General features: G+C 44.0%; 1 protein-coding gene across 4 annotated transcripts in view; it reads left to right on the top strand.

Moving 5' to 3' along the window:
- The window catches only part of CCDC93 (coiled-coil domain containing 93), an 87347-nt gene that overhangs the window by 7969 nt on the left and 53998 nt on the right, over positions 1–25380 (top strand). For 2 of the 4 annotated variants that reach the window (XM_047722562.1, XM_047722561.1), the window contains exons 4-8: positions 7959–8070; positions 13023–13121; positions 13908–13964; positions 22387–22487; positions 23123–23140. In XM_047722562.1, the coding sequence (XP_047578518.1) occupies positions 7959–8070; positions 13023–13121; positions 13908–13964; positions 22387–22487; positions 23123–23140 (387 nt within the window). The remainder of the gene's footprint in view (positions 1–7958; positions 8071–13022; positions 13122–13907; positions 13965–22386; positions 22488–23122; positions 23141–25380) is intronic. The other 2 variants (XM_047722564.1, XM_047722563.1) reach the window with 1 other exon arrangement.

Below are 25380 nucleotides of genomic sequence, written 5' to 3'. Positions count from 1 at the left end.
GATGGAAGCTGAACAGAGTGAGAAGAGACTCTTTCCCTCCCCTTTGCTTCTTTGTAAGGCAGAGCCACACGTTGCCTGCCACTGAGAGAAGGCAGCATGGACTCCCGGTTAGAGGTTTCACCTGAGTGGACCCCACCCAGTCTTCGGTAGCTCACCAGGGGTTTGGTGATCTCATTAGACCACTAGGCTCCCACATTCTGCCCTGCCCTGCTAGTGGGCAGCTGTGTAACTTTGGACAAGCCTCAGTTCCCTTATCTGTCAGGAGAGAGATTTGTGATTTCAGATCTGTGTGCATCTGTGACTTAATTTTTCTGAAGCTTTATCCTCCCCCAGGAAAAAACTCTTCCAAATGGATTGAAGGTGGTTTACAAATATGTATATGAAGCAGTGATAGAGAAAAGGCAAAGCAAAGCAAAGGGAAAACAAACTGAGTTGGGGATAAGGCTACAACATTTGTCACGGACCACAACATGCCTTGTTTTTATAAGGGTGAGCCACAGATTTGGCTCCAGGCTTTCTGGCAGCCAACAAAAAGAGAAAAACATGATAAATTACCCAATTCATAGTTTCCATGCTGAAGAAAAGTCGGTCCCACAGAATCACCGAAATTCTTACAACAACAAGACCAAAGGACATCTCTGGGCTGCTCGTTAAAGAGGACATACTGTTCTCTGTGACAGTGTGCTCCTCAGTTACCAGCCATGAATAGCTGAGCTCTGCATCTGGAGCATCTGTCACTCTGGGACCGTGGCATTGCAGCCAGTGACCTGTTGTGAAAAGTTCTTACTAGGAATGAGTGGGATGGAGTCTATGTGTGTGGCTCTACTCTCTGCTGGCCAGGCTTAATCCAGACATGTGTTTTTTATTTTATTTTTTTTTATTTTATTTTGTTTTTATTGTGTAGGTGCCACATTCATGAAGTTAAAAAAAAAAAATTCAAATACTGCCAAAGGGTACAAAATATACAGCTAACATCTCTCCCTATTCCCAGTCTATAAAACCCTGGTTTTATTCCCTGGAAAGAACCATCTTTGCCTGTTTAGCTTTTAGATTTTTTCAAAGAGCTCACTTCCATATCTCTAATTAAGTATTTTTCATTTAAATCTGATAAGAGGAATTTAGCTCACCTGTGCTACTCACTACATCCCCTTTGCCCCTCCTCTTCCACTTTTGTAATTATTATCTGTTTTTCTAGGATCAGTTGTATAGCTTTAATCAATATAAGCTTCTGTTTCTTGACTCATTTATATGAGATGGTTTCTCCTGGTTCCTAGCTATGTAGGGTAAATGTTTTTGCTCTCCATTTTTCCTTCTTCCTTTCAGCCTCCATTTACCAGCATATCATTACTCTTACAATGTTCAGGGCATAATATTTATGATCTGTTTTCTGTAATAGCAATTAAATTGTCCATGATTTATCTACAGATAGATTCTAAAAGTAAATCTATAGGGGCGCCTGGGTGGCTCAGTGGGTTAAGCCGCTGCCTTGGGCTCAGGTCATGATCCCAGGTCCTGGGTTCAAGCCCCACATCAGGCTTTCTGCTCAGCGGGGAGCCTGCTTCCTCCTCTCTCTGCCTACCTCTCTGCCTACTTGTGATTTCTCTCTGTCAAATAAATAAATAAAATCTTTAAAAAAAAAAATAAATAAATAAATAAAATAAAATAAAAGTAAATCTATAAACAGTGTTTACAATAAGAACTAAGAATTTTGGGAAGCCTGGGTGGCTCAGTTGGTTGGACGACTGCCTTCGGCTCGGGTCATGATCCCGGGGTCCCAGGATCGAGTCCCACATCGGGCTCCCGGCTCCATGGGGAGTCTGCTTCTCCCTCTGACCTTCTCCTCGCTCATGCTCTCTCTCACTGTCTCTCTCTCAAATAAATAAATAAAAAATCCTTAAAAAAAAAAAAAAAGAACTAAGAATTTTGATGGTGCCAGAGAAAAAGAAATATAATCTTTTGGATGACAATGATGCTGTTTGGTGGAGAATATTCAAATATTACAGTCAAAAGGAATCCTTATTTATTCATTGACTCATCAGATATTTATGGAGTCCCACCTATGGGTCAGGCATTGTTCTGGGTACTTAGGGTTTGTTAATGAAACATGTCCTGCCCTCACAGAGCTTAGAGTCTTTGGCGGGGAGACAGACGAGAAACAATTAATTTAATAAATAATCGAATTACATATACAAATAATATGTGCTATGAAAAAAAATTACAGCTGGGACGGTATATAAAGGACATGCTTTGGAAGCAGTTGTGTGACTTTAAGTCAGCATGGCCTCATTGAGAAGGTGATACGGGAGCTAAGACTTGAGAAAAGAGGGTTCCAAGCAAAGGAGATGGTGAGCGTGAAGGCTCCCAGCAGAAGCTTGCCTGGTGTACAGTGAGGTGGGGAGGAGGGAACAATGGGAGAGGGGCAGACAGGTTGTAGGGGCCAGATCGTGTAGGACTTCGTAGGTCAGAGTAAATAAAGGCTTTGAGTTTACTCTGAGCGAGATGGGAAATTCTTGAGGGGTTTTGAGCAGAGGAGGAACATAATCTGTTCATAATCGGTTTTAGAAGGAACCCTCTGATTACTGAGTGAGGGGATGAAGTTGGCAGCAGGGAGATTCTTAAGCATACTGTAGCTGTGCTCAGGGGAGAAGATGGTGGCGAGGACAGTGAGCTAGCAGTGGAGGGATTCTGGATCCTCTTTGAAGGGAGAAACAACAGAATGTCATGACAGATTGGATCTGGGTGTGAGTAAGAGCAGACTCAAGACTGGTTCTGAGGGGTTTGGCCTGAGCAAGTGGAGGTGGTCTGTACAAAAAGTCACTGAAAATCAGGCACGCTGTAATTTGCCTCATGTTTATACAGCTTATTTTCCTTGAATTTCTGATTGCCTTTTTTTTTTTCCACAAAGAAGCACATATCCTTACCTATAGCTAAGATTGGCCAGATTCTTTCTTCGTCTGTTTATTAACATAAATTCACTATCTTCTCAAAGATACTCCTGAATGAAGCCTCTTTCTGTTTCAGTTTAAGTGATTGCTTTTGACACCTGCAGCACCCCTGACGTTCTGGGATTTCTTTTAGTGCATTCTTTCTGCACCAGTCTTCCCATTTCCTAGATTCCATGTAGCCCTTCTTCCTAAACTCCCTTGGTGTTTTAGAGTGGTTCTTAGCCCCTTTTTCACTTTCGTGTCCTTGAGAGTTATTATACTTTCCCAGCAGTGATAGTACTCTTAACAGATACTGGAGTACAGTGTTTTTATACAGATTCTTAATCTGAAATCTAAAAAACAATGAAAACAGGCTTCTTTCTTTCTATGTGTGGGTACAAAATTCATTTGGGAACAAAACATGACCTGAACTTTCTTTTTTTTTTTTTTTTTTAAAGATTTTATTTATTTATTGGACAGAGAGATCACAAGTAGGCAGAGAGGCAGGCAGAGAGAGAGGAGGAAGCAGGCTCTCCGCTGAGCAGAGAGCCCGACGCGGGGCTCGATCCCAGCACCCCGGTATCATGACCTGAGCCGAAGGCAGAGGCTTAACCCACTGAGCCACCCAGGTGCCCCTGATCTGAACTTTCTTTAAGGCTATTTATAGTCTATACGGACCCCCACATAGGTGAACATTCATAACTTTTGCTGCAGAAATAATCATTTCAAGTCTAGATTTCACTTGGGCTCTACATAATATATAGTATATGCCTGTTAGGTCCATGAAAGTGCAAACATCTAAAAAGTTGTGAATTCTGAAACACATGTGGCCCCAAAGGGTTTGGATAAGGGGTTGAGGATATCCAGTAGTATGTTCTCTGGTAGGTACTTGGTGTGCTTTTATTTTTTATTTTTTTTTAATTTTTTTTTAAAGATTTTGTTTATTTATTTGACAGACAGAGATCACAAGTAGGCAGAGAAGCAGGCAGAGAGAGAGGAGGAAGCAGGCTCCCTGCTGAGCAGAGAGCCCGATGCCTGCCTTCAGCTCAGGTCATGATCCTAGGACCCTGGGATCATGACCTGAGCTGAAGGCAGAGGCTTTAACCCACTGAGCCACCCAGGCGCCCCATTGGTGTGCTTTTAAGTGCAGAGACTGTAATTGTGGGCGAAGCTGGGGGCAGCAGTTTGCAGGACTGAAGATCCACCAGCCTCTAGCAGTGCACCTGGCGTTCGGGTCTCTATTATCCGTAAGAGAAATGCCATAGCCACAGTGTACTGAATTATTCAAAAGTCTTTTCTGTTTGGTTTTCTAATATGTTCTGGTTGTGTGCAATTTAGACTTAATACTGCCTTCTGTTTGCAGGGCCTCAGTATGTCCCAGCTAATGTGATGGGGGGCCAGATAGCACTGTCTGAGGAGTGCACTTACTTCTTGAGGGCGTCATTATCTTTCAGGCTCTTTTCTGTGTGTGCCCAATTGAGGCCTCTTTGTTCTTGTTGATCCTTTTTGCTGGAGGGTTTCATGAGCTTCTGCCTTCTGTCTATACCCTCCCAGCCTTTCCTAAAGTCCCATACTACAGAGTCCTATGCTCGGAGGTCATGAGATTTTTAGGCTCATAATGGAGTTCGGTAACACACAAGTGGAGGCACCTGTGTGCTGATTACTTGTGCACACATTTTACTGTTTCATCTTCACTATAAGTTCAAATAAGGAGGAAAGGCATTTTTTCCTCATTTTATGATAGGAGTACTGGACCAGAAGGAGGTGACTTGCCAAAAGTCCCAGAGCCAGTGATGGAGCTGGAATTGAGACCCTGGTTTAATTCACTCTCTTTCAAACTGTTTGCAGTGGAGAAGGAAACCATGTACTGAACACTTAAAAACTGAAGGAATCCAACCAATCACCTGTAGTCGCAAGTGGGCATTGTTCAGTCTTAGGCTAGGAAACCTGACTGGGGACCTCTGCATTTGTCATTTTCCCAGATTTTCAGAGAGTCAGAGAGTCTACCCTGAGCTACCGGGAGAAACAGATAGGGGCTGGTGGGCTTCCACAAGAAATCCTCCTGACTTTTGTCCCCTCCCCCCAGCCTGCCTATGTCTCCCCCACATCCCTCCCTCAGTCCAGCAGTATTTGTGCCTCTAGCTGCTTCCTTCCGTATGCTGCCGAGTAAGACCTCAGTCTTGGCAGTGAGTTCTGGGAGGCAGGTTTAATAGGCTTATAAACCCCGAGATGACCCAGGGCATCCTTCCCTCAGGGCCTTTATACCCAGGAAGGTAGTCAGTCTCTGATCAGTGGCCAGAGACAACTCTCAGTCTGAAGGTAGAGAGGGTTGGGCTGGATAGTGTTCAGGGTCTGAGCCTCTTGTTTTTAAGCTCCTGAATGGTTCCATGCAGCCAGTAACCCTCTGCAGACTCAGATCTGTAGCCACTAGGGGGAGCTTTCCTCCCACTGAACCAAAATATAACTGAGCAGAAAAGCCCCATGTCTATCAACAGTTAATACCTGCCCTGAGCAAGAATGCCAAGTCCTTCATTTGCTAAGCTTGGAGTTTAGGAAGCAGAGCCAGCTAAGCACCAGCCTCTTCCCCTCACAAGTTTCAAATAAATTAAACATGAGAGTCTGATGGAGATTAAAATAAAAAATAAAGTGTGTTGTAGAGAGAGCCTTAGATATGATGTCAACTGGGTTTGTTAATACTTACCTACCAAACTATCCATTTGAGCCCCATCAACACCTGGCCAGCCATGGGCTTTCCCACTGGGCAGCCACACATCTTGTGACCAGAAAGATGCATGTGTCCTAAAGTCATGCTGGTCAGAGAGGAGGGATTGCAGTAGTGGCCGAGAGCCACAGGACAGTGTCCTTCTATGCCTCGGACCTTCTGGATAATTCACATATGCACTCCCTCTGTGGGAGGTGAAAATGTTCTCTCCTAGGCTTCCCTCCTGGGAGATGGGTGTCCCCTCCTTCTGTGAATGTATACAGTAGGTGTCCATCTTCCCCTGACCATATTTTTTTCTCTTAACATATTGGACTGGACATGGATATTGTGATCCATGGAGCTGTGGGCATGACTATTTCTCTTTTAGCAGCCATAACCTTGGTGCCACCATGTAAAACTACTTTCCAGGAATAAACATAGTTTTGTAGTATGTTCTCCAGGGACCATTCCTTGGGAAGCCGTTTAGCTTTTCTCCCTAGATTGTACTTAGTTCCCACCAAGACTGAGAGCATAGAACCTACTAAGGGCAGTGTAGATAAAACAATAATTGCTCTCACTCAGGCCTTTGTTAGATGTTGGTCTTTTTTTTTTTTTTAAAGATTTTATTTATTTATTTGACAGAGAGAGATCACAGTAGACAGAGGCAGGCAGAGAGAGAGAGAGAGGGAAGCAGGCTCCCTGCTGAGCAGAGAGCCCGATGCGGGACTCGATCCCAGGACCCTGAGATCATGACCTGAGCCGAAGGCAGTGGCTTAATCCACTGAGCCACCCAGGCACCCTAGATGTTGGTCTTAAGGGTGTCTATTTCTTGGGAAGGATTATGGAGCTGCAGAAAGATAAAAGTTTCCTTGTTCCTTGAACAAGGAATACTTCAGGTAGACCCAGACTTGCTGAATTTGAAGCATCTAGTAAGACCTGGGGAAATAGTCTTCACTTGGAGACAAGACCACAGTAGCTGCTGTAACAGGCTAAGGTTATTTTTTAGAAGGGTTTTAGGTGGGACTGTAACCTAAACTATCCACGTAAGCTGAGCCAGAGGCCCCCATTTCTCCATATGGCCCCACAAGGACATGCCTTGTGACTGTTTCTCAAGGCAGATCCACTAAAAAACCTCTGCTCTCTCCTCTTGAATCTGATCCAATTAGGATGTAAGAAACAAGAACCCGACATCTAGAGATCAAGTATCAGCTGATTAGAGAAGGAAACTGAAGTCTGCCATGGTGTGGACTTGCCGCCCGTAGATTGCTCTATCACTCCAGCGTAAAAGTGCCCCACCCCGGTCCAGGTGGGAGCAAGGGGAGGATGTTGGCCTCCTGACGGAGCTAAAAGGATGCTCTGGGATCTCAGGGAGCCCCGTTCTTCCCCTCCCTACTCCCTGATGTTTTCTAGGATTGAAGCAAGGTGTTGGAGAGAGATCAGAGTGCCCCCCATGAGAAGCAGAAAAATTCTGCTCCCTGGACAAAAAGAACAAGGACATGGTTTCCCCAAATCTAGGATTAATTTTAAAGTATTAAAAAAAAGAAAGGCTATCTTTTTATTTTAAAAACACTTTCATGCAATAGTGAAAAACTCCAAAAATTTTTTTTTCAGTATAGGGCCCTATGTTTTGTCCTAATATTCTGGGCACCCAGCACAGGGCCTGGTAATATTTGTTGCCTGAATGATATTTAGAACCATTTTTTTAATATGTAACCTAGTGGTTCCCAGATCTTTGGAAAAAGTAGGTCAGTAAAACGAAATGTAAAAGAACATGGGGCACTGAAAACTTTCTATTTTACCATGTAAGGATGTTCAGTAATAATTACTACCTCAGACATCACCACAATTTCATAAAGAAACGGTGTGGTTTAAGGGGCGCCTGGGTGGCTCAGTGGGTTAAAGCCTTTGCCTTCGGCTCAGGTCATGATCCCAGGGTCCTGGGATCGAACCCCACATCGGGCTCTTTGCTTGGCCGGGAGCCTGCTTCCCTTCCTTTCTCTCTGCCTGTCTCTCTGCCTGCTTGTGATCTCTGTCTGTCAAATAAATAAATAAAATTAAAAAAAAAAAAAAGAAACGGTGTGGTTTAATATAAAAAAGATAGGGAGAAAAACATTCTGGAATAAAGCCTGAAAGCAGTATTGTGGCCTCAGCCACATGCATACACACACATCTAAATTGTGCTTATTTTTCTTGTTTTGCAGGCAGCCAGGAGAAGCTTAGTCATGGTCTGGCGCTGAGAAGCCCCAGATTCTTCTGGAATGCCGCCCAGACTTGAGAGATGTCCTAAGGGCCACTTAGTGTGTTCTCACTCTTTGCTGGTTTTTTCCAAACAGAGCACTATCCGAAAAAATCGTCTCAGTCCTGCCAAGGATGAAGTGTCCACACCAGCTGGAGCCCCACCAGATCCAGGGCATGGATTTTATTCACATATTTCCTGTTGTCCAGGTGAGAGCCTCTTCATGGTTTCTTGTCCTCTGCACCTCAGAATCCCCACAGCGGGTCTGGCTGTCAGGCCTCCTGGCCTAGATCCTGGACCTCATGGGTGTGGTGTGGAATTGGTGGAGCCCGGCAGGGTGATGCTCCCTGACGGCATCCTCAGGAGACAGTACTCCATCCCTTCCACTCTGGTTTCACCGTCCTCTGTTGTGATCTTTGAATGTTCCCATTAACTGGTTTTCATTGCCCTTTTGGTAAAGATAGAACTCCATAGCACCCCGTACCCTGGACCTGTCTCACCTGTCGAGCCTGACCTTATTCTGTGCTCTTCTTTGTTCTTTCTGTTCTAGCTTCTCTCACTTTCTTTCCGATTTTCTCATACATATTATTATGCTTCCTCCTGTCGCAGGGCCTTTCCCTCAGGCTGCAAGGTTCTTCTCATTTTCTACTTAATCCATATTCATCTTTCAGATTTCAGTTCTACCAAACCTCCTCAAGAAAGCTTCCATTGACCCCCTCCTAATCTAGAACAGCCTCCTTTGCTGTATCCACTCCTCCTGGCCATATTCCTTTCCTTCGTAGGAATCTTCCTTGCTATAGTTTGTAACAATTTCTGCCCCTCCTATCAGACCATGAGCTTCTTGGGGGCAGGCACCATAGCTAGCTGCCTTGCTCACTGTAGTGTCTCCAGCACCTCATGGAATGTCTGGCACCGTGTCGGCAGTTAGTCTTTATTTGATGACTGGATGTCTAATGGGAGCTAGTTTCCACCCTGGCTGTTTCCCAAGGCTCTGTGATTAAGTGGCTCACGCTGTACAACCCCCTACATCCTTGCAGTCTGGTGTCTCAGCCTCCTCGGGGCACTGTGAAAAGAGGAGACGCATAGGGCCTGCTGTGTGAACAGCGCTTTGATCCTTATAGAGTTCTTTGAAGCACCTATTATAATCCCAGTCATTATGTCTGAGGCAAGGAGATACAGAGAGTATCTGTATGAGTATGAGCAAAAACTGATTTGCTCAAGGGCAGAGAACTGGTGTGCAGACAAGCAAGATTCCCATCTGAACTCCTTGTCACTGGACCTTGTACTGTTCCCACTCTGCCATTCATGCAGCCCCTGCTTGAAGAGTCTTCCAGTCCTGTAGTAAGATTATTATTATTAGTTAATATCTTAGTTAAGATATTATTATTAGACTGGAGACTTCTTGGGTTCAGATCTTGGCTTTGCCATTTAGCTGCATGACCTTGGGCAAATGACTTAACTTTGCATCTGTTAAATAGAAACAGTAACAGTATCTGTCTGACAGGATGAGAATTAAGTACATTAATATGTAGCTAGCACTCAGCTGAGGAACCAGCATGTTTTAGTAAGTGCTTTGTAAGTGTTCCACAGTCGTTTCTGGTTTTGTTACTATGTTTGGGAACTTCTGCTGCAATACACTTTCAGTCAAATCCCATGAAGTCTGTAAATTGGAAGCTAAGGCTTTAACTCAGAATTTGATTCATTGGCTTGGTTGGACTTTCTCCCTCTGATGCAGCAGGAATGAATGGTACATGGTCCTTTTTGTGAAAACAGGAAGTAGAGACCCTTAGTTGATTATCACTGAACTTCCACCACCACCATGCTGTGAAGTTGTTGGCTTTTCCCCCAAAGCCTGAATCTCTAGTGATTCGACCTTACTCAGCCCTAAAGTAGAACTTTGAGTGCAAAACATCTGGTCCAGGTAGGAGAAGGTGATGAAAGGGAAGTGATCTTCTGTCGCTAGTTTGGGCTTTTAGAATATCTGAATGTTCTTTTTTTTTTTTTTTTTTAAGATTTTATTTATTTACTTGACATACAGAGATCACAAGTAGGCAGAGAGGCAGAGGCGGGGAAACCAGGCTCCCTGCTGAGCAGAGAGCCCGATGCAGGGCTCGATCCCAGGACCCTGGGATCACGACCCGAGCCGAAGGCCGAGCCGAAGGCAGAGGCTTTAACCCACTGAGCCACCCAGGCACCCCCATCTGAATGTTCTGTGCTGTACGTGGAATGCTGGAGGGCCTCCTGTCTGGGTGTGAAAACCAACATTAATAGTTACCAGATATCTTAATTACATGCATCTGTAAAATTTTAAAGCAAAAATGGAGACTGATCTATGGTTGCCACCTGTATCTTGCCAGGCAAGAAATCTTTAAGAGTAACAACTATCAAAACAAACACTCTTAAATACAGAAAACAGACTGGTGGATGCCTGAGGGGAGGTAGGTGGGGGTTGAACAAAATAGGTGAAGGGAATAGTAAAGAGGTACAAACTTACAGTTATTGAATAAATAAGTCCCAGATATGAAAAGTACAGCCTAGGGAATATAGTCAATACTATCGTAATAACATTGTGTGGTGACAGATGGTGACTACATTTATTGTGGTGAGCACTGAGTAATGCATAGAATTGTCGAATCACTATGTTGTACACCTGAAACTAATATAACACTGTATTTCAGTTATACTTCAATAAAGAAATTATAACAACTGTCTTTCTCTGTCATTTCCTAAAAGAAAGGCCTTTTAACCCCCAATCTCAGAATAAAGGCTAGTCCCTTAAATGGAATACTATGAAAGTATTATGAAAAACTAACCACATACTTGTAGATTTTGCCCATTTTGCTGGAGACCAGTAAAGAGCAGTCATCAAGCTAGCTGTCTTGTGTACCTCTAGATGCTCATCACCTGTGCTCACACTGTTAAGCACTAGGAACACTCTGAATGCCAGCCCCGAGAAGAATGGGTCTAACTTCCAGCCCCAGTAGTTCTAGGTCCTATCTTTTTTTTTTTTTTTTAAAGATTTTATTTATTTATTTGACAGAGAGAGATCACAAGTAGGCAGAGAGGCAGGCAGGGAGAGAGGAGGAAGCAGGCCCCATGCAGAGCAGAGAGCCCGATGTGGGGCTCGATCCCAGGACCCTGGGACCATGACCTGAGCCGAAGGCAGAGGCTTTAACCCACTGAGCCACCCAGGCGCCCCTCTAGGTCCTATCTTTTCCTTCCATGCCGGACATGGGAATCCTGTGAGGGTAGGTACTTTGCTTGAATGCTGGGGGCCCGCAGCAGAGCTCGGCTTTCTAAGAGGTTCCCTCCAAAGCCCTTCACTCTAGGACCTCCAAAATGGTGACCAATTCTCTGAATCCTAAGACTTCTTACCTTCCTTATCGCATCACACTCACCAGGATCCAGCCAAGTAAAAAGTCAGTGTAGATCTAACGAAGGAACATCTGAAAAAGAAACAACTTTGAGAGTCCAGAAGCTGCATCTGCCAATCCAAAGAAAAGTAGAGAGAAGTTGAGTTGAGCAGGGAGTCAGCCTCCTTAGTTGTCTTAGGCTGTGATGCTGGGTGAGGTGTGGGAGAGGGGCTACGGAATCTCTAAATACTGTCCAATCTTTTGTCCTGGCTTCTGGGTTTTAGTGCCTGAGGTCCTTGTTTGGAGGTGGGGTGAGTGGAGTGATGGAAACAAATGAAACTAACAATAAAGAAATATTCCTCCTAGAGTTCTTTGCAGCCATCCCCATCTTGGGCAGCAATTTCCTGAACATGTCCTTTACTTGAGTTGGCTGTCCTCTATGAGCAAGCATCCCGTCCATCCCTGTAGGAGCACCATGCAGTATGCCATGTGTCTGCTTTCCTTAGTAGCTAAGGCTTGCCAAGTATGCTGCGCTCATGGAGAAATACAGCTACTGTCCATATACTACTTTCGAGATGTACTAGCTGTCTGGACAGAGCATGGTGAGTCAGACAGATGGCATCCCCATCCATGATGCTCTTTCGTTATAAAGGGATTGCATGAAGAGCCAGGGAGGAGAGGCTGAGGCTGTGTTTCTGTATCCACATTCTTACTCTCAGGACCTGCGTCTTCCACAGGTCCTGGGGGTGTGTCTCTGTGTGTTGTCACTAACTGGAGCTTTAAGTGGGGAGCAATGAAGAATAGCTACTTCTGCATATCAGCCCAGTACAGCTAGAAAACAAATAAAACCTGTATGTCCAGTCTAACGGTGTGGGAGAGACTCTGAGACTCGCAGCCTTGTGCTTGCTACCTGCGGAGCAATGGACAGATCACGCAGTCTCTGAGCCTCAGGTTCTGGACCGCGTGGCTGGCATGATATTGTGTGGATTAAGACAGCAAATGCTGGGGCGCCTGGGTGGCTCAGTTGTTTGGGCAACTGTCTTCGGTTCAGGTCATGATCCTGGAGTTCCGGAATCGAGTCCCGCATCGGCCTCCCAGCCCCATGGGGAGTCTGCTTCTCCCTCTGACCTTCTGCCCTCTCATGCTCTCTCTCTCTCAAATAAATAAATAAAAATCTTAAAAAAAAAAAAAAAAAAAAAAAAAAAGAACAAATGCTGTGAGTGTCTCGCTCCCTTGAAGCCTAGGGCTGTGTACTCAACAAGGCTGTCCTCAAATCTGAATTTTTGGGAGGTCGTTGCAGTCAGTGAAACAAAGGATCGTACTAGACGTTCTCTGAGGCTCTCTTCCCTCTCTCTGGTCTGTGGCTCCGGCAGCACAAGAAAGAGTGATGTTCAGATCTGCCACTAGAACCAGGGGGCTGTGTGACTATATTCATGTTGTGCTTCAGGCATTTACAGAACATTCTAGTGCTTAGGATTTCATGTCCTCCCACAGTGGCTCTGTGAGGTGAAAGAAATGATATATTCTCACCTCTACACAGAGGGAAACTGAGGCCTGAGCATCCGACGTGAGGCTTTAAGCCTCCTGCACAGCGGCTCTGCTCTTGATCCCAGTGGATCTCAGCCTCTCGGACGCCCAACGGGCTGCTTTTCACATAGGACAGTAGGTGTAGACAGTTTCTCATCACTCAGCCAGTTCAGATATTGGGTTCAAGTGATTTGGGTTCATGGATTGTACCGTCTCTGAATCGGCCTTTACCACAGTGATGGTTCATCCCAAACCTCACATTTCCCACCTTTCTTTCCCAGTGGCTGGTGAAGCGAGCTATAGAAACCAAGGAAGAAATGGGGGACTACATCCGCTCCTACTCCATATCCCAGTTCCAGAAAACCTACAGTCTCCCCGAGGTCAGTATTCTCCTTTTCTTTTGTCGTCCAGTGTACATGAGCGTACACTTAGAGACTCCCCAGGGAGGAGTGGAGTAAACTCAGACCCGTCTGCGGGATGTCTGTGCCCCCGCCTGGCCAGCATTGACAGCAGGCCTTCTGGCTCGTTAGAACTGCCTCTTTAAATGGGCACTGGTGTAAAGCTCTGCAGTCTTGTCCTTTTCTTTCAATTTTAGTACTTGAGTCAGAACTCTTATTAAATTATAAGAACATGAGTGTATTTTTTTAATGATTGTATAAAGCTTTTCAAGAGACCACCTAGGTCATTGTCTAGGGCATTCCTATAGTACCAGTTTAATAGTAACCTCCCCCACTGCGATAATAACACATAGCTATTGAGTCCTTACTACTCAGTCCCAGCCCATCACTTGCCTTCTCTTTAAGCTTCATAGCCACTCCTTGACGTAGGTGGTGGGGTCCCTGTTAACAGATGGTGAGACTGAGGCTTGGAGACTGGGTCGCTTGCCGTGGGTGTCAGAGCTCATCAGGGTTTGAATGAGAACACTTGGCTTCAGCACTACACTCCGTGGTCCCCCTCTTTCTTACCACCATGGGACCTGTTCTGGAGCCATCTGCAGAGGCCCTGGCTTCTTCCCGTGAACGTTATCGTCCACTTTGTTAGAAGGTGGAAGCTCCGGCAGGCAAAGCTGTGATGAGAAATCAGTTTGTAAGATAGGTTTCTGAGAAGTCCTGTTGCGTTTCAGTCTTCACATACCATTTGTTTGATCCCTGTGTTTTGTCTTGCAGGATGATGACTTCACAAAGAGAAAAGAAAAGGCCATCAAGACAGTTGTTGACCTTTCAGTAAGTTACTCTGCCCCTCTGTGAGAGAAGGACATAGGTTCATAACCTCCAAATAGCCCCGTGATTCAAATCCCAAAACCCTTGCCCAGTCCCTCCTGGGATTGCCCAGGTGCTAACCTGAAGTAGGTGTGTGAGGGAGGCCTTGCCTACCTCAGTGTCCATACCTGGACGCTGGCATTCATGGGTAGAAAATGCCACAGCCGCTGCCCTATGTTTTTCTTGGTTCCAGTTTTCTGGGAGGAATTTTCCAGATCCAAAGCCTTTCCTCATTTGTGCCAGTGGCAGGTGTCAACTTTGAAGAGCTCCTTTGAACTGGAGCTGGCAAATTGAGGTTAGCACCCTATGATGGCTCTGGAGAGGCAGAGCAGCTCCTGAGTTTTGTGTGACAAACTGGGATGGCCTTGGCCACCCACACAGTGGATCTTAACTGTGGAGTCTGCACTCAAACGCGCCCACTACCCCGGGTGCAAGGGGCAGCAGAGAGCTTTTCAAACCTTTCTGGGCCAGCCCAGCAGAACCTTATCGCCGGCACACACCCCACCCAGCCCCAGCCTTCCTACCGGAACAGCTGGGAATGAAGGGTCAAGTTCGCTTCCTTCCAAAAATAATGTGCCCGGTTATTTTGCATTTCCCCCTACTTTAAGAGTAAATATGTGGTCTTCCAAGGTGATCACTCTAAAAAGAGTAAGAATCATTCGATGACGTGAAGTGCTCATTTAAAACAAGAAAAATCTTTGTCACTTTAGAGTTGTAATTTCTTTCTTTTCACAATTCCATTTTGGAAATGGAAGGAGTAGAAAACTTTGAAGACAGTTACACTCTGAAGCCAGACACTATTGGCTGATATGGTGGCAGTATCAGATAATAATAACAGCAGGACATGATATGACTTCAGAGTAATTGTTTTCCCCTGGTCATAAAATAGTTGTTCTGTTTAGACATCCTTTAAGTTTTTTGGGTTTTTTTTTAAGGTTGATAGATACAGAGGAACAGAATCAGCCTTAATGTCACAGCACAGAAGCAGCTTTTTTTGATGCTTGGATATATTTCTTCCTTTTTTTTTTTAAGATTTTATTTATTTGTCAGAGAAAGAGAGCACAAGCAGGGGAAGTGGCAGGCAGAGTAGGCAGGAGAGAAGCGGACTCCCCCGGCTAAGCAGGGACCCGGGATCATCATGGGAGCTGAAGGCAGACATGTAACCAACTGAGCCACCCAGGCACCCTCTTCCACGTTTTTAATGTGCATTTTTATACTGAGCTGGAGTCCTACTTTGAATATAATTGTGTTTTTTTAAACTTACCAATGTAGTGTCTTTGAAAGCTATTAAGGATTCCTCCTAACTACATTTGTCATGAAAAATAGTAACTGATTTGTTACTAAACTGAAGGCTGTTTCCCTCTCCTTCTACCCTTTTCCCAGGTCTGCCCTTCACATACCTCCTCAGTGTTTCTTACCTGCTCCTTACTGATGAATCTAGAATCCCAAACTTAAATTGTGAATGGTAACTTACGGATTCAAATAAGGTCCCACAATAGGTGCCTAATTTCCAGACCTAGCCTTCTAAAACATACATCTGTAGCTGCCACATACTGATTGAGGGCCTTTTATGTGTTTGGCACCTCATTAGGCCTTTCCCAAGCATCCTCTCGTTAGCTCCTCCCCAACATTCAGCGAGTTACATATTATTATTTCTGTTTTATAAATCAGAAGCTTGAAGCCAGAATGGTTAACAGATTCCCTCCATATTTGCAGGATAGGAAGAAGCAGCCAGATTTTGATTTTACATCAGATCTCAAACATGACAGGTGTGGTGCTCCTCCCATTTCCTCTCTTTGCCTGGACTCTGATTTCCCACGCACTCCTGGCACCAACTTACGGCAACTTTCCTGGCTTATGTCAGGCTCTGAGACGTTGCTTATCTCGGTCCCAGAGATTCGGAGGCATCTAGAGCGGCAAGGTGCTCTCCTGCCACCTCTTCAGTCCCCTGCGGGATCATTTTCTGTGACTTTCCTACTGGAAAACCCTTTGTCCGGCTAGAGAATGTCTGCCAAGTGGAAACTATAGTGTTGTCTTTCTTCATCTATGAACATAATACCATTGCACCTCAACCAGCAGGCTTTTACTTATTCTTACTTAGGTATAACCTCTTCTTAAAAAATAAATATTAAACCTTTTAATTTTTTTAAAAAATATTTAGCTTATTCTTGTGGCGCCTGGGTGGCTCAGTGGGTTAAGCCTCTGCCTTCGGCTCAGGTCATGATCCCAGGGTCCTGGGATCGAGCCCCGCATCGGGCTCTCTGCCCAGCAGGGAGCCTGCTTCCTCCTCTCTCTGCCTGCCTCTCTGCCTGCTTGTGATCTCTGTCTGTCAAATAAATAAATAAAATCTTTAAAAAAAAGTAAAATATTTAGCTTATACTTATCCTTACAAGACTGTTCCAGTCTTTTACATTTGTCCTTGGTTATGTAGCCCAGCCATTTTTTGGTGCATGATTTTTTGTTTTAAAAAAGCCTATATTTATTTGGTACTAGTAACTTAGTAATAATAACAAAAGATGAAAAAATGGGGAAAAATTACAAAGACTAAGTCACCATGATGTCACCAGCCAGGGATAATTACTGGTATATATTCCAAGTAGGAAATACAGAGTTAGGGATATCAATACAAAGAAGTAGAGATCCCTAAAAATGGCATTATATTGTATATTCTGTTTTGGTTTTTGCTCAGCAGTGTAATTGAGACTGTCTTTCCCCCATAGCCTTTTTTTACTGGCTATAGATTATTCATTATGTGGTATTAATTTAACTAGCTTACTTTGTATCTTATTTTTTCTTTTGGCCACTATGTAGGATATTCTCATAGCTAAGTTTTTCCTTTTATCTTTATTTACTTAGGAAATATTGGATGAAATGGATTTGGGTCAGAGGTTATGCCTAAGGCTGTTAGTACCTCTTGGCAGATTGCCAGGCAGAAAGACTGCTGTGAACTTGAATTTCTGCACTCATCACTTTGAGGTTTTCTCTCTTTGTCTTGGCCTCATTTTTCTTCCTCTTGGGGATTATTCCCACTACTTCGGCTTTCTTCTTGAAATGTGTTACTTCTTGGCTTCTCCATACCTTTTTTTTAACAGAGTAGCTAGCTGCTTTGTAGAAGTCCTGCCGATGGGAGGTGTATTTTCAAAGCACGTAAGAAATCAGAACTCTGGCCACCCAGGACGGGTCCCCCCTTACCACCTTCTCCTTTTCGTGTCATCACATAGTTGCTCATTTGTCTCACTTAACCTGTTGTACAGCTTCCTTCCTCTTTGTCTCAGCCGTCAGCCTTCATATATCTCATGGGTCTGTTCTGTGCAGTGAGGTCTGTTACTCCCGGTTATCCTGGAGTAAAGAGTACCTGTGAAATTTTACCCAAAGCTCCAAAAAGTAATCGCTTACTATTCATTGAACACTTTTTGGTAATATTTAGAATTTTGTGTAAGAATAGAAGAGGGGAAAGGACCCTTAGAACTTCCAGTTTAGTTGAAGAAAATGCTTTGCGGAACTGATGGGATCACCTAGGAGACCATGACATTTGAAATTATTACTGCAGAAATGCTATAAGGAAGGCCTTTTCATTCAGTACATAAAATACAGATGTGGCTGCATACATAAAAAAATGTTAGTATATTTTATCAATAATACTATATTAAAAACAGATCTCTTGGGCTCAGTTGGTTAAGTTTCCAACTCTTGATGTTGGTCAGAGATTTCTTCTCTCCCTCTCCTCTGCCCCTTACCCCCACAAAAAAAAAAAAAAATATGTATAGCTATCTTAGATATACATACATAGATATATTTATATCTATGTATATCTATATATATCTTAGCTTAGATATATATTATCTAACTTAGCTCTTGCTGTGTGTCAGATACTATGGAATAATCCTCATAATAACCGTACTTATATCTTTTTTATAGATGGAGAATCACAGAGGTTAAAGTAACTTGCCCCAAATCAGGCAGGTAGTAAGGTAAACGGGGTTAGGACTAAAAGCTTATCTGTGCACGTATGCATTCAGTAATGTTAGTTGCACACTCACCATGTGCCCGATCACACTGTAGGAGGTGAGGTCAAAGCAGTGAATCAAGGGAATCAAGGGAATTTGGGGTCTCTTCAAGGAAAAAGATACGACCACGAGGGGGCAGCAGCGCACAGAAGCTATACTGGGGTGATGCTTTGACAGGTGAACTTGTAGGATGGGGCAGTCAGTCTCTCACAGCAAGCCACCATCCAGAGTTCTAGGCGTCAGGGCTGCATCCTGAATGGGAGGGGAGCAAGGGAACCCCCTGGGGTTCCTGGAGATTGTCCAGGTGCCTCGGCAATGTCACAAAGCAACAGCACAGAGATTGTGTAGTCAGAGATTGCCGAAGGAGATTTGCAGCAGCAGTTTTGGGTCTTTCCAGTCCCAGTGCTTACCCTATCAGTGGTCAGGACATGCAGTTGTATAAAGTATATGACACAAACAGGCTGTCAGTGGCTAACAATCTGCCTATTTGGGCCACATTTGAAATAACTGGATGTATAAAAATTGGAGTTTGGCCTTGGCATGCTTTTGAGCCAGTAGGTTTCAGCCCACTGTGAGGAAATAAACCTAAGAACCGAAGTGCAGAAGCCAACTCCGGCCCCTCTATTTAATACAGTGAACTTCGTCTTACCCAGCAAATTACACTGGAGCCCTGCGGTGGGATGTGTGCTGGTCCTGAAGGAGCAGAGCAGAGCTCATGTGAAAGAGAAGAGAAAAGGGAACAAAGTCTGGAGAAAACTCTCCCTCCCCAGCTAACTTTCCTCCCTGCAGACATGTTCCTCTCTCCAGAAATGGTCGCCATCCATCGATCTCCCATTTCCTTTACTTAGTACCTACGGGCTTTGTTTCCTTTGTTGTTTTATTAGTGTGAGAATGGAAGGAAGAAAAAAACAAATGTATTTGTCCCAGATATAATAACTTTTTCCTACAGGATCTTTCAGGACACTGGTCTTGATGGTGGAGATGTCTGTGGAGCCCTGTTAGGTGAAGCAGACTTAGTTTGTAGGGTACCTGGGCTGAGGTGTGTCTCTGAGAGTTGAGCCCTGAGAAATGTGTCAAGGTCAGCGGAGGCCAGTCAGGGGAATGTCAGTTCCTGCTGACCCACGTGTGGCCTGGCGCACTGGAGCTCTTAACCAGAGAAGGCCAAGTTGGTGGTGGCTATCTCCCTGCCTGCTCATTATTTCAGAAAGGAGAAACCCTCCGTAATAGTGACTGGTCTGTGCTACAGACCCTGCCCCAGTGTTGTGCTCTTCCACTTTCCACCTCCCTTCCCTGCCGTTTGAAATGTGACTCAGGAATTCTTCTAACCAGTGTCTTGTAGCCAGACCCATAAGGTAGAAATCTGTGACTCTCACAGTGCCAGAGCTCTGCTTTACTAAAGAGTCACTTTAGTATGTTCACCCTGCTCATATGTCCTTCAGTACAGAGAACAAGAGCCTATTCAAGGACTATTAGTCTAGCCCTGGTTTTACAGGTAATGGAACAGGCCCATTGAAGGGAATTCCCAAGGTCACAGAGCTAGTTAATGGCATACCCCAGACTAGACATCAGTGCTGACTCCTGTTGCTTTAAAGGGTGACTTAGCAATAGTTTTTTAAGTTGGCCTGAAAACCTCTGACATTTAGGTCCTTGTTACTTAAGCAACCATTGTAATGATCCATATGGCAGCCTTGGGTATACGGTGGTCTTGTGAGAGGACTCATTTGAGATCACCGGAGGGTGGCGGGAATGCCCACCAGAAGCAAGTGAGTGTATTAGAAGAACCCTGGGACTAGCAGTCAGGGGACCTAGGACCAGGTCTAATACTATTTTAGAGATCTTGGACAAATTATTTAGTCTCTGCTTCTTAAGTAATAAAATGGGGGTAAAAGCATCTGCCTTGTTTCTACCTCTGGGAACAGTTATGAAATGCAAAGATGAGGGGCACCTGGATGGCTCAGTGGGTTAAAGCCTCTGCCTTCAGCTGAGGTCATGATCCCAGGGTCCTGAGATCGAGCCCCGCATCGGGCTCTCTGCTCTGAGGAGAGCCTACTCCCCACCCCCCTGCCTGCCTCTCTGCCTACTTGTGATCTCTGTCTGTCAAATAAATAAATAAATAAATGCAAAGGTGAGATGTATATGAGGCGTTTTCAAGTATAAGGAATAATTACACAAAGGCCAGCATTGTCACTGTTTCCCAGAATAAAAGGTCCTTGTAGCTGTTGGTTTCAGTATGCTATTGTTTTGGAGTCAGTCCTTTTTTTAGAAGAATCCAATTTCCTGTCTTAGCTCATTGACTCTATCAGTGGTAACTAAGGAAGATAGCAGTTAAGCTCAATTATATAGTACTGCTGTAATAGTAGAGCTCAGCGAGAATTAAATCATATTCAGTAACTGACGTCATGTGGATTCGTTATGTGTTGCATTTCCCCATGAATCTGTTTTACATTATTTATAGCTTCCTATTCATGTAGGCACCAGCAGCAAACTAGGAATTATTTCTGGCAGCAAGTTACAAGAACACTCCAGCGTCATCCCAGACCCTATTCCATTCCTTTTTTTTTTTTTTTTTTTTTTACAAAATTGTTAAAATTATATGGTATGTGTTACAAAAGGATGTTTTTCTGTATGTTTGAAACTTTTTGTAATAAACAGTAAAATACTAAAGTTAAGAATTGTCAAGGGAGGTACAGTTCTACTTGGAATAAAAATACCACTCTCTGAAGAAACCTGACAGTAGTGCTTGTCCTCGTGATGTCCAGGTAGAGGCTAGTTGTGATGAACTCTGGTCGTGGAGAAGAAAAGATCAGGGACGAACAACTGGAATACCTTCCTTGCATAAATATTTGCCTACTTGCACCCAGAGCCCTGAGCACATTTTCCTAAGATACTATTTGACTGCCAGCTTGACACTCAAGGAAGACATTAATTTGGGGCAGAATGCTAAGTCAGGTCATCTGGGAGTGAAGAACTACATTAATTGAGCACCTACTACACGCCATGTACTTTGTTCAAGAAATATATATATATATATATATATATATATACTTTCAGAATTTGTCCTATACAAAATAGATCTATGTTTGTTCTACATTTATAATTAAATTACATTCTAGTAATTTAAAAAGTCAGTGAAAATTGATAGAGCATCTGTGTTTCTATACACCTTTTTTGGGATAAACCTTAGCCCAATACTTTTGTAAAAAAGTTGTTATCGCTGAAGGTTTTGTAGCTGTCCTTCTTTTCTGCTGTTAAAGTCTAAGAATTGAAATCTCCTTTACCATTTAAGCTTTTTTTTTTTTTTTTTAAGGATTCTGGGTTAAGCTATACACCAGAATTTTTTAACCGGTTAAACTGGTCGCTTAACTGGTTTGTGGCTCTGGGTGGTGGAAAGGTCTGGATATGCAGTGACTAGAAAGTTTGTATTTTTTTCTGGTAACATTTTATGGAATAAAATCTGAATAGAAAATTAAGCCTTGCTTCCCAGGGCAAGATTCAATATTATAAATATGCCAGTTCTTTCCAAAATAATCTGTAAATTTGGTATGATTCTAATCAAAACTCAGCAGTTACTTATTATGAACCTGACAAGTTGATACTAGAATTCATTTGAAAGAGAGAATGCTTACAATAGCCAGGAAATTTGAAAATGAACAGTGGAGACAGGATAAAGGTTCACAAAGCAAGAGGAATTGAAGAGGGTAACATTGGTACATGTTACTTACACGTATGCCATTTCAGATCAAGTAAAGGCTAGACTATTGATGATGTTGGGATTCTTAATTTTCTATTCAGGGAAAAAAGTTTCTTAATAGAATAAAAAGCTAAGTATAACCTGTACAAGTAACAGACAAGAAGTTTGTTTGTTTGTTTTGTTTTTTATTTTTTTTTGTAACAATTCCTGGTAATAACTAAGATATAAAACGACTGATAAGTTTGACCACAAAAAATATTAAAATGCCAAAGTACAGAAGAAACACCAAGGGGGCGCCTGGGTGGCTCAGTCAGTTGAGTGTCCAGCTCTTGGTTTCTGCTCAGGACACGATCTCAGGGTCATGGGATTGAGCCCCGTGTCAGGCTCCCTGCTCAGTGGGGAGCCTCCTTGGGGATGCTCTCTGTCTCCCTCTGCCACACTCGCTCTCTCCCTCTCTCTAAAAATAAATGAATAAATCTTAAAAAAAAAAAAAAGAAAAAGAAAAAAGAAACACCAAGTTAAAGTTGACAAGCAGTATCTTGAGTGGAAATATTTACTAACTGTATGAATGTCCAAGGAGCGACCTCCTTGAGGCGGCCGCCCTGAGTGCCCACTGTTACACCAGCAGGCAGTTCAGAAAGGGAGCGTTCTCACACTCAGTAAGCCGTCTGTCTCATCCACTTCTTAGGATGTTTACAAGCCCCGTCGGAAATACAAACGCCAGCAGGGAGCAGAAGAGCTGCTCGATGAAGAATCCCGAGTCCATGCCACACTTTTGGAATATGGCAGGTAACGAAGGGGACCCAGGCTGAAGTGTCTGTTTTACAAAGCCTTTGAAAAGAAAAGCTAATTTAGGTTGCTTCACTGAGATTAATTTGGTTGTGTTTTTTGGTTTTTACCTGATTGAACTTACTGTTTCTCGCCCAAGCTTTCCGTCAACGGAGACTTTCCTCTCCGGGGTTGACTTGCACACATTTCTGTGGGTAGCGTTCCCAAGGGTGGGGGAGGCCTGGGTTTTGCGGTTCCCCTTGGTAAATGTGTGTATGCTGTGGGCCCTAGCCCTGCCCTCCTGGGGACTTGGGGTGTCTGGGGTACTCGCTGAGGCCAGCGGTAGTCTGCCCTTCGTATTCCTGCCATTGGTTAAAATCTTCAGGTAAACTACAGAATCGAAAGCAGTTAACAGTAGTTTTAAGTGTTAGGGTAGTAATTTTGATTTCCCGTGCGGGATTTTCCTGAGCAGGAAGATGAAGAATTTAGAAGTATTTTGTCATTTCTTAATAACCTTTGTAATTTTTTTTAAGATACCAGTTATCTTTTTTTCTTATTTTTTACTTAAAAAGCACATAAAAAAGTGCTGTTCTCATTGAATTTCTTGGTTGACCTTGGGTATTAACCCTCACTGATATCCTGCATTTTCTACTTAGGGTAACTGATTCCTTGATGTGAGTATGTCTCCTTGTGCTTCCTTTCTTTATGCTGAGAGTGGTTGCTGTGTGTTGCCCTGTCTAGTAACCCAGCCCTCCTCCGGTGGCTGGAACTAACAGCTCTGACCCCAGCACCTCCCTGTGTGAGCATCTGAAGGCTTCCCCGCTCTGAGGCACTAGAGAGAACCAGAAAGAAGTTCGGCTTCATTGGCTTAAATACTTCTCTTTCATATGGAAAACATTTCCCAAAAAAGTCGCCACCTTTTTTCTTCCTTTTTCTTTGGGAGGGAGTTGTGTGGCATCAGGTCCTTCCTTCCTAAGAGTGAAAGCTATTGTGTTTCATTCGAAGGAAGGTGTGAGTTCTGGCCCTTAGCCGGGTCTGATGTCTTCTCCTCGCAGCTCCCCAGTTGCTGCTGTGAATTGAACTCCTTTTCCGAGTCCGGCACCACCAAGCCATCTACATAATTTGTGGGGCCCAGGATAAAATGAAAATGCAGAGCCCCTTGTTAAGAATTGCTAGCAATGACTAATTATTAGGAATTTCATGACCCCAAAGACAACCAAGCGTAGGGCCCTTCTGAGTATTGGGCCCTGAGCATCTGGATGGGTTGGAGTCCTGGGCCCTGGGATGTAGGTGGGCAGGTGGGGCCATACTGCCCCAGTTGAGCCACGGTGGAGAGACTACCTCTCTGGGTGTCACATGTTCCAGAGCCCAAAAATATTCAGGGAGTGTTATGGTTTTCTTAGTTTGTATTGTTCATACCTCCATTTTTTGTGCATTGTCACGGAATACTCAGATGCTCCTGGGGATGAAAAGGAGTCAGAGATTTGGTGAATTGTCTGCCTTACCGAGACCAGGCTGACAATATTTCACTATTTTTTTTTTTAAGATTCTCAGTTTTAAACTGGCTCTTTGGCATGTGTCATAGAGGGCAGTCATTATTGTCATGTGATTACTGGGTGACTTCAGGATGTCCCTGCCCATCCTCAGGAGTGATTGGTGCAGTTTGGGTCCAGAGCCTGGTGGGGCTTTCTCTAGGGAAGGGAGCAATGCACAGGTTTTCTTTTGTGACTCCTCTCAAATTTGGAGCGTAAGAAAGAGCAGAGTGTATCGATGTCAATCTTGGTTCCTGTTGGTGGGGTCAGGCTACCTTCTGCTGAGTTCTGATCTTAGGGTGGGTGTTTGCTGAAGGATTTTTTTTTTTTTTTTTTTTTTTTTTTTAGGAGAGAGGTTATTTTTCTCTCTTTTTAGCTTTCCTGATGAGGTAATGGTGAGTTTGTGAGAGGTGGGGAAGTGGATACTTAGGACCTTCTGATGGTTCAATCACCTCAGTTCTCTTTTTTTGAGAATGGTCAAGATAGCCTCAGAAAATTTAAGAAATAACCTGCCCAACATCAACTATTAACTACTCTTAAGAATTAATAAGAGCCTCACACTGGGACTTGAACTCAGGTGTGTTGGACCCTGATAACGTGCTCTTATCATTAGCTACAAGTATTGTTTGAGCCTCCAGGGGAAGTTTGGCTCTGGTTTTAGGAAGACAGGCCCAGTCTTTATTGTTTGGTCTGACACTGAACAAGAAGCGAGTGGTCATTAAAACTGACAGAACAAATTGGACAAAACTTAAAGCTCCAGCAAGTATGCATTTCATTCCCCCTTCTTGGGAAAGCCCTCTCCTCCTTTCTGGCCATCAGACTTTCTCCTCAGGGTTTGGTCAGTACTGTCCCCTAGACATATGGTCTTGCCTGTTAAATGAGGATTACATAATAATACACATGTGAAGAATTCTGAGTAGTTTGTCCTGTGCAGAAAACAGTAAATGTCAACTGCTAAGCTCTGTCAGCAGTAGCAACAGTTTTCAGTTCTCAAATGCCCTTAAATATGACCTGTAGATTCAAATGTGCCTCTTCTTTTAGTTCTCCTTGTCCCTGTACTCTGTACCCCTAGCACTAGCCCCCCCGAGCCCCTGCTGAGAGGTTTAAACCACTCTTCCTCCTTCCCTTCCCCAGTCAAGCAAGGCGGGGCCTCCACTGGCCCTGGGACTCACCCTCCATCCTGTCTCTCCCTTTGGTGTGAACATCTCCCTGAATTGCTGATCCCCACCACCTCAGAATCCACATCCCCCATCTCTTGTCCATGCCTCGGTTTCCTCTGTATCTCACCTCTTGATAAGAGGGCAAGTATTTTGGCTCTTGGAGTAAGAAGGTCTGAAACTCTTTGGGGTTGAGGTTACTCATTAGCCTAGGCCCACAGTGCA

Source organism: Lutra lutra, chromosome 3, assembly GCF_902655055.1.
Source record: "Lutra lutra chromosome 3, mLutLut1.2, whole genome shotgun sequence".
In the NCBI taxonomy this organism is placed as follows: domain Eukaryota; kingdom Metazoa; phylum Chordata; class Mammalia; order Carnivora; family Mustelidae; genus Lutra; species Lutra lutra.
The sequence above is the reverse complement of the archived record's forward strand: the minus strand, read 5'-3'. Positions and strand labels throughout refer to the sequence as shown.